Source organism: Scyliorhinus canicula, chromosome 7 (assembly GCF_902713615.1).
Source record: "Scyliorhinus canicula chromosome 7, sScyCan1.1, whole genome shotgun sequence".
NCBI classification, from domain to species: Eukaryota; Metazoa; Chordata; class Chondrichthyes; order Carcharhiniformes; family Scyliorhinidae; genus Scyliorhinus; species Scyliorhinus canicula.
The window spans coordinates 208,418,774-208,430,405 of NC_052152.1; the positions used below are offsets into that span (position 1 = coordinate 208,418,774).

Consider the following 11,632-nt stretch of genomic DNA (forward strand, 5'->3'; position numbering starts at 1 on the left):
TCAAATCGGAATAAGGGAGCGAGTCAGACAGATTCAGCTCCCTGTAATATATCTCAGTTAAACAACGAGGGGAAGTCTGTACTTACTGGAAAGGCAATGTAGATTAGCTTCAACACACTAATGAATAGAAGATCCCGCTCTCTCACTCACAGTGAAGGTGGGGAGCGCAGAAAGAGCTTCACAGAATCCAGCTCATCGCTGCTGTGTTCTTAACACAGCCAAACAGGAGGAGGGCCTGAGTTAACAGCCCGGAGACATTACTGCTCCCATCAAAACAAGTTTGTAATCAGAAATGCCCACACACACATAACACATTCTCCCTCACACACAACACATTCTCCCTCACACACACACAAACACATTCTCCCTCACACACACACAACACATTCTCCCTCACACACACACAACACATTGTCCCTCACACACACACACAACACATTATCCCTCACACACACACACACAACACATTATCCCTCACACACACACACAACACATTATCCCTCACACACACACACACAACACATTATCCCTCACACACAACACATTATCCCTCACACACACACAACACATTAACCCTCACACACACACACACAACACATTCTCCCTCACACACACACAAACACATTATCCCTCACACACAACACATTATCCCTCACACACACACAAACACATTATCCCTCACACACACAAAAAACATTATCCCTCACACACAACACATTCTCCCTCACACGTACACACAACACATTCTCCCTCACACACACACACACAACCTCCCTCACACACACACACACACACACACATTCTCCTTCACACACACATTCTCCCTCACACACACAACACACACATATTCTCCTTCACACACACAAACACATTCTCCTTCACACACACACTCTCCTGCACACACACAACACACACACACATTCTCCCTCACACACACAACACACACATATTCTCCTTCACACACACACACACATTCTCCCTCACACACACACACAACACATTCTCCTTCACACACACACACATTCACCTTCACACACATTCTCCCTCACACATACACAACACACATACACATCCTCACACATATATTCTCCCTCACAGACACATACTCCCTAACACAGACACACACATACACACTCTCTCACACACACACATTCTCCCTCACACACATTCTCCCTCACACACAGATACACTAACATAAACATTCTCACACACAAGGAAACATACAGGCACATTCTCCCTTGCACACAAACAACACACATTCTCTCACACTCATATACACATTCTCTTTTACACACAACAGAGGCACACAACATGTACACACACTCAATACACATTCACACACAGGAACACAACACATACAAACACACACAAATATATACACACACATACACATGCAAACACACAGCTCAATTTCTCTGTATAATGCTACAAGTCAAGTCCTCTAAACCGCCTTTAAATGCACAGTTCCAGAACAAATCTGATATAAACAACAATTCAGAGATGAGAAGGGAAGCGAGAGACATGAAGTTAGAATGCTGGTGATTTTACCTTATCGCAGTAGTAATGTTCCAGGCATGAGGCAGTGCCCAAGCAGGTCGGGTCAGCAGGTAGAGCACCTACTGTAGCTGGGGCTGTGGGATAAAATCTCACATCCATATTTCAGTAGCTGCAACGCCAAGCGCATGGAAGCAGATTTAGAATGATAATTCTCACTCTCCCTTCCTCGCTTCGCTGTCTCTCTCTCTCTGTCTCTATTGTGGAGTGGAACAAAAAAAACCAGAGAGAATGGGGTAAGACTCAATTCATCCTTCTCTCATATCCGTTTGTGGTCTGCAATAGTTCAGCCTTCATGCATCTCACAGATGCACACTTTGCACAGTCTTGCCATAATAAACTCAGCAAAGTGACAGAGAAAAGTCTCAGATAGCAGAGAAGCAAAGCAGGGAAATGATTGCAAGAGAATGATGAGCTTTCCTTTCTGGGTTCCCGTGTCTGTTTTCTTTGTCTTGCAGTCTGTATCTCTCACACACTCCCTCTTTCTCTGTCTCAGTTTCTTTCTGTGCTGTCTGTTCTCAGCAAGCCGGAGAGTGTTTACCCATGCGTTTAAGCTGAGGGTATCATTTGCTAGCTTTCTCCACATTGAAAGCCAAGCGACCTCTGCTGATAATACAGGGATATGGATGAGTGGGGGGAGGGGAATAACACAGGCTGGAAACCACTTCAGATCAGGGAGTCTGATAGACCTGCCTGCACCATAATCAGGCCAGGAGACACTTTCAAATCTCCCTCCCTTACAAAGCTTGGAGTGAATTGCTGCTCCTGGGCTTCAACACCAATCAGCAAAAGAAAATGAAAGGCTCAAACGTTTCCTGGTTGAAAGCACTGGGACAGTGTCTGAGCTTTTTGCTCAGCACATTAAAGCTGCACAATGTACATGTCCAACACACAGGCAAAGTGAGCCACGCACACACAGCACCCAACACACAGCACCCAACACACAGCACCCAACACACAGCACCCAACACACACCCAACATACAGCACCCAACACACAGCACCTAACACACACCCAACATACAGCACCCAACACGCAGCACCCAACACACAGCACCCAACACGCAGCACCCAACATACAGCACCCAACACACACCCAACACACAGCACCCAACACACAGCACCCAACACACAGCACCCAACACGCAGCACCCCAACACACACCCAACACACAGCACCCAACACGCAGCACCCAACACACACCCAACATACAGCACCCAACACACAGCACCCAACACGCAGCACCCAACACGCAGCACCCAACACACAGCACCCAACACACAGCACCCAACACACAGCACCTAACACACACCCAACACACAGCACCCAACACACAGCACCCAACACACAGCACCCAACACACACCCAACACACAGCACCCAACACACAGCACCTAACACACACCCAACATACAGCACGCAACACGCAGCACCCAACACACAGCACCCAACACACAGCCAACATACAGCACCCAACACACAGCACCCAACACACACCCAACACACAGCACCCAACACACACCCAACACACAGCACCCAACACACACCCAACACACAGCACACAACACACAGCACCCAACACACACCCAACACACAGCACCCAACACACAGCACCCAACACGCAGCACCCAACACACAGCGACCAACACACAGCACCCAACACACAGCACCCAACACGCAGCACCCAACACACAGCACCCAACACGCAGCACCCAACAAACAGCACCCAACACACAGCACCCAACACGCAGCACCCAACATACAGCACCCAACAAACACCCAACACACAGGACCCAACACGCAGCACCCAACACGCAGCACCCAACACGCAGCACCCAACACACAGCACCCAACACGCAGCACCCAACACACAGCACCCAACACGCAGCACCCAACACAAAGCAACCCAACACACAGCACCCAACACACACCCAACACACAGCACCCAACACACAGCACCCAACACACAGCCAACATACAGCACCCTACACACAGCACCCAACACACACCCAACACACAGCACCCAACACGCAGCACCCAACACACAGCACCCAACACACAGCACCCAACACACACCCAACACACAGCACCCAACACACAGCACCCAACCCACACCCAACACGCAGCACCCAACACACAGCACCCAACACACAGCACCCAACACACAGCACCCAACACACACCCAACACACAGCACCCAACACACAGCACCCAACCCACACCCAACACGCAGCACCCAACACACAGCACCCAACACACAGCACCCAACACACAGCACCCAACACACAGCACCCAACACACAGCACCCGACACGCAGCACCCAACACACATCACCCAACACACACCCAACACACACCCAACACACAGCACCCAACACACAGCACCCAACCCACACCCAACACGCAGCACCCAACACACAGCACCCAACACACAGCACCCAACACACAGCACCCAACACACAGCACCCAACACACAGCACCCGACACGCAGCACCCAACACACATCACCCAACACACACCCAACACACAGCGCCCAACACGCAGCACCCAACACACAGCACCCAACACACAGCACCCAACACACAGCACCCAACATACAGCACCCAACACACACCCAACACGTAGCACCCAACACACAGCACCCAACACACAGCACCCAACACGCAGCACCCAACACACAGCACCCAACACACAGCACCCAACATACAGCACCCAAAACACAGCACCCAACACACAGCACCCCAACACGCAGCACCCAACACACACCCAACACGCAGCACCCAACACACAGCACCCAACACAGAGCACCCAACACGCAGCACCCAACACACACCCAACACACAGCACCCAACACGCAGCACCCAACACGCAGCACCCAACACGCAGCACCCCAACACACAGCACCCAACACGCAGCACCCAACACACAGCACCCAACAGGCAGCACCCAACACAAAGCAACCCAACACACAGCACCCCAACACACACCCAACACACAGCACCCAACACACAGCACCCCAACACACAGCCAACATACAGCACCCTACACACAGCACCCCAACACACACCCAACCACACAGCACCCAACACGCAGCACCCAACACACAGCACCCAACACACAGCACCCAACACGCAGCACCCAATACACACCCAAAACACAGCACGCAACATACAGGACCCAACACGCAGCACCCACACACACCCAACACACAGCACCCAACATACAGCACCCAACACACAGCACCCAACATACACCCAACATACAGCACCAACACGCAGCACCCAACACACAGCACCCAACACACACCCAACACACAGCACCCAACATACAGCACCCAACACACACCCAACACACAGCACCCAACACACACCCAACACACAGCACCCAACACACAGCACCCAACACACAGCACCCAACACGCAGCACCCAACATACACCCCCACACACCCAACACACAGCACCCAACACACAGCACCCAACACGCAGCACCCAACATACAGCAACCAACACACACCCAACATACAGCACCCAACACGCAGCACCCAACACACAGCACCCAACAAGCAGCACCCAACACGTAGCACCCAACACACAGCACCCAACACGCAGCACCCAACACGCAACACCCAACATACAGCATCCAACATACAGCACCCAACACACAGCACCCAATACACACCCAACACACAGCACCCAACATACAGCACCCAACACGCAGCACCCAACACACACCCAACACACAGCACCCAACATACAGCACCCAACACACAGCACCCAACATACACCCCAACATACAGCACCCAACACGCAGCACCCAACACACACACCAAACACACCCAACACACACCCAACACACAGCACCCAACATACAGCACCCAACACGCAGCACCCACACACACCCAACCACAGCACCCAACACCACCCAACACGCAGCACCCAACACACAGCACCCAACACACAGCACCCAACATACAGCACCCACACACAGCACCCAACATACAGCACCCAACACACAGCACCCAACACACAGCACCCAACACACAGAACCCAACACACAGCACCCAACACACAGCACCCAACACACAGCACCCAACACACAGCACCCAACACACAGCACCCAACATGCAGCACCCAACACACAGCACCCAACACACAGCACCCAACACACAGCACCCACACACAGCACCCAACATACAGCACCCGACACACACCCAACACACAGCACCCAACACACACCCCAACACGCAGCACCCAACACACAGCACCCAACACGCAGCACCCAACACACACCCAACATGCAGCACCCAACACGCAGCACCCAATACACAGCACCTAGCACACACCCAACATACAGCACCCAACACAGCACCCAACACGCACCCAACACACAGCACCCAACACGCAGCACCCAACACACACCCAACATGCAGCACCCAACATGCAGCACCCAATACACACCCAACACACAGCACCCAACATACAGCACCCAACACGCACCCACACACACCCAACACACAGCACCCAACATACAGCACCCAACACACAGCACCCCATCACCCAACATACAGCACCCAACACGCAGCACCCAACACACCACCCAACACACACCCCAACACACAGCACCCAACACAGCACCCACCATACAGCACCCAACACGCAGCACCCAACACACACCCAACACACAGCACCCAACACACATCACCCCAACACACCCAACACGCAGCACCAACACACAGCACCCAAACACACAGCACCCAACATACAGCACCCAACACACAGCACCCAACACACAGCCCCAACATACAGCACCCAACACAGCACCCAACATACCAGCAACCAACACACAGCACCCAACACACAGCACCCAAACACAGCACCAACATACAGCACCCAACACACACCCCAACACACAGCACCCCAACACACAGCACCCAACACACAGCACCCAACACACAGCACCCAACATACAGCACCCAACACACACCCAACACACAGCACCCAACACACACCCAACACGCAGCACCCCAACACACAGCACCCCAACACACAGCACCCAACACGCAGCACCCAACACACTCCCAAAACACAGCACCCAACACACAGCACCTAGCACACACCCAACATACAGCACCCAACACGAGCACCCAACACACAGCATCCAACACACAGCACCCAACACACAGCACCCAACACACAGCACCCAACACACAACACCCAACACACAGCACCCAACACGCAGCACCAACACACACCCAACACACAGCACCCAACACACACCCAACACACAACACCCAACACAGCACCCAACATACAGCACCCAACATACAGCACCCAACACGCAGCACCCAACACAGCACCCAACACACAGCACCCAACACACAGCACCCAACACACAGCACCCAACCACAGCACACCCCATACAGCACCCACGCAGCACCCAAAACACACCCAACATACAGCACCCAACACACAGCACCCAACACCAGCACCCAACACACACCCACATACAGCACCCAACACACAGCACCCAACACACAGCACCCAACACACAGCACCCAACACGCAGCACCCAACACACAGCACCCAACACGCAGCACCCAACACAGCACCCAATACACACACAACATACAGCACCCAACATACAGCACCCAACACGCAGCACCCAACACACACCTAACACACAGCACCCAACACACAGCACCCAACACACAGCACCCAACACGCAGCACCCAACACACACCCAACACGCAGCACCCAACATACAGCACCCAACACACACCCAAAACACAGCACCCAACACGCAGCACCCAACACACAGCACCCACACACAGCACCCAACACGCAGCACCCAACACACAGCACCCAACACACAGCACCCAACACACAGCACCCAACACACACCCAACACGCAGCCACATCACACAGCACGCAACACACAGCACCCACCACACAGCACCCAACACACAGCACCCAACACACAGCACCCAACACTCAGCACCCAACACTCAGCACCCAACACACAGCCAACATACAGCACCCCAACACGCAGCACCCAACACACACAGCCAACACGCAGCACCCAACACGCAGCACCCAACATACAGCACCCAACACACAGCACCCAACATGCACCCAACACACAGCACCCAACACGCAGCACCCAACACGCACCCAACACGCAGCACCCACGCAGCACCCAACACGCAGCACCCAACACGCAGCACCCAACACACACCCAACACGCAGCACCCAACATACAGCACCCAACACACAGCACCCAACACGCAGCACCCAACACACACCCAACACGCAGCACCCAACATACAGCACCCAACACGCAGCACCCAACACACAGCACCCAACACACAGCACCCAACACGCAGTACCCAACACACAGCACCCAACACGCAGCACCCAACATACAGCACCTAACACACAGCACCCCAACGTACAGCACCCAACACGCAGCACCCACACACAGCACCCACACACACCCACACACAGCACCCAACACACAGCACCCAACACACACCCAACACACAGCACCCAACACACAGCACCCAACACACAGCACCCACACGCAGCACCCAACACACAGCACCCCACACACCCAACATACAGCACCCAACACACAGCACCCAACACACAGCACCCAACACACACCCAACACACACCAACATACAGCACCCAACACACAGCACCCAACCACAGCACCCAACACACACCACCCAACACGCAACCCAACACACCCCAACACACAGCACCCAACACACAGCACCCAACACACAGCACCCAACACGCAGCACCCAACACACAGCACCCAACACAACCCACCACACACACACAACACACACCCAACACAGCTCCCAACACACACCCACACACACCCAACATACAGCACCCAACACAGCACCCAACACACAGCACCCAACACACAGCACCCAACACACACCCAACATACACCCAACACACAGCACCCAACACGCAGCACCCAACACACACCCAACACGCAGCACCCAACACACACCCAACATACACCCAACACACAGCACCCAACACACAGCACCCAACAGACAGCACCCAACACACAGCACCAACACGCAGCACCCAACACACAGCACCAACACACACCCAACACACACCCACACACACCTAACACACACCCAACACACACCCAACACAGCACCCAACACACAGCACCCAACACACAACCAACACGCAGCACCCAACACGCAGCACCCAACACACAGCACCCAACACACAGCACCCACACAGCACCCAACACCAGCACCCAACACACAGCACCCAACACACAGCACCCAACACCAGCACCCAACATACAGCACCCAACACACAGCACCCAACACACAGCACCCAACACACAGCACCCAACACGCAGCACCCAACACACACCCAAACACACACCCAACACACAGCACCCAACAAACACCCAACACACAGCACCCAACACGCAGCACCCAACATGCAGCACCCAACACACAGCACCCAACACACAACCAACACGCAGCACCCAACACACAGCACCCAACACACACCCAACATACAGCACCCAACACACAGCACCCAACACACAGCACCCAACACACAGCACCCAACACACAGCACCCAACACACAGCACCCACACACACAGCACCCAACACCACCCCAACATACAGCACCAACACGCAGCACCAAACACACACCCAACACGCAGCACCCAACATACAGCACCCAACACACAGCACCCAACATACACCCAACATACAGCACCCAACACGCAGCACCCAACACACAGCACCCAACACACAGCACCCAACACGCAGCACCCAACATACAGCATCCAACATACAGCACCCAACACGCAGCACCCAATACACACCCAACACACAGCACCCAACATACAGCACCCAACACGCAGCACCCAACACACACCAACACAGCACCCAACATACAGCACCCAACACACAGCACCCAACATACACCCAACATACAGCACCCACGCAGCACCCAACACACAGCACCCAACACACCCACACACAGCACCCAACACACAGCACCCAACATACAGCACCCAACACGCAGCACCCAACACACACCCAACACACAGCACCCAACACACACCCAACACGCAGCACCCACACACAGCACCCAACACACAGCACCCAACATACAGCACCCAACACACAGCACCCAACATACAGCACCCAACACACAGCACCCAACACACAGCACCCAACACAAACCAACCCAACACAGCACCCACACACAGCACCCAACACACAGCACCCAACACACAGCACCCCACACACCCACCCAACATGCAGCACCCAACACACAGCACCCAACCCGCAGCACCCAACACGAGCACCCAACACACAGCATCCAACACACAGCACCCAACACACAGCACCCAACACACAGCACCCAACACACACCCAACACAGCACCCAACACACACCCAACACACAGCACCAACACGCAGCACACACACCCAACTACACTCCAACACGCAGCACCCAACCACAGCACCCAACACACAGCACCCAACACACAGCACCCAACACACAGCACCCAACATACAGCACCCAACACGCAGCACCCAAAACACACCCAACATAGAGCACCCAACACACAGCACCCAACACACAGCACCCAACACACACCCAACATACAGCACCCAACACACAGCACCCAACACACAGCACCCAACACACAGCACCCACACGCAGCACCCCACACACACCCCAACACGCAGCACCCACACACAGCACCCAATACACACACAACATACAGCACCCAACATACAGCACCCAACACGCAGCACCCAACACACACCCAACACGCAGCACCCAACACACAGCACCCACCACACCCCAACACGCAGCACCCAACACACACCCAACACGCAGCACCCAACATACAGCACCCAACACACACCCAACACACAGCACCCCAACACGCAGCACCCACACAGCACCCAACACACAGCACCCAACACGCAGCACCCAACACACAGCACCCACACACAGCACCCAACACACAGCCCCAGCACACAGCACCCAACACACAGCACCACCACACACACCCAACACACAGCACCCAACACACAGCACCCAACACTCAGCACCCAACACTCAGCACCCAACACACACCCAACATACAGCACCCAACACGCAGCACCCAACACACACAGCCAACACGCAGCACCCAACACGCAGCACCCAACATACAGCACCCAACACACAGCACCCAACATGCACCCAACACACAGCACCAACACACAGCACCCAACACGCACCCAACACGCAGCACCCAACACGCAGCACCCAACACGCAGCACCCAACACGCAGCACCCAACACACACCCAACACGCAGCACCCAACATACAGCACCAACACACACACCACCAACACGCAGCACCCAACACACACCCACACCACACCAACATACAGCACCCACACGCAGCACCCAACACACAGCACCCAACACACAGCACCCAACACGCAGTACCCAACACACAGCACCCAACACGCAGCACCCAACATACAGCACCTAACACACAGCACCCAAAATACAGCACCCAACATGCAGCACCCAACACAGCACCCAACACACACCCAACACACGCACCCAACACACAGCACCCAACACACACCCAACACACAGCACCCAACCACACAACCCAACACCAGCCCCAACACGCAGCACCCAACACCAGCACCCAACACACAACAATACAGCACCCAACACAGCACCCAACACACAGCACCCAACACCACACCAACACACACCCAACATACAGCACCCAACACAGCACCCACACCAGCACCCAACACACAGCACCCAACACGCAGCACCCAACACACACCCACACACAGCCCCAACACACACACCCAACACACAGCACCCAACACGCAGCACCCAACACACAGCACCCAACACACCCCAACACACAGCACCCAACACACACCCAACACACAGCTCCCAACACACACCCAACACACACCCAACATACAGCACCCAACACACAGCACCCAACACACAGCACCCAACACACAGCACCCAACACACACCCAACAT

At 54.6% G+C, this 11,632-nt stretch overlaps 1 protein-coding gene across 5 annotated transcripts in view; it reads right to left on the reverse strand.

Annotated features, from left to right (window-relative positions):
* tox2 (TOX high mobility group box family member 2) overlaps positions 1–2,174 on the reverse strand; it is a 236,811-nt gene extending 234,637 nt beyond the window's left edge. For 2 of the 5 annotated variants that reach the window (XM_038803825.1, XM_038803823.1), the window contains exon 1: positions 87–343. Coding sequence is in view for 3 of the 5 variants with exons in the window: in XM_038803824.1 (XP_038659752.1) it covers positions 1,549–1,656 (108 nt within the window). In the remaining 2 variants the exon portion in view is untranslated. Of the gene's footprint in view, positions 1–86; positions 344–1,548 lie in introns of those variants that run through there. The other 3 variants (XM_038803824.1, XM_038803822.1, XM_038803821.1) reach the window with 3 other exon arrangements.
* Positions 2,175–11,632: the final 9,458 nt, after the last annotated feature.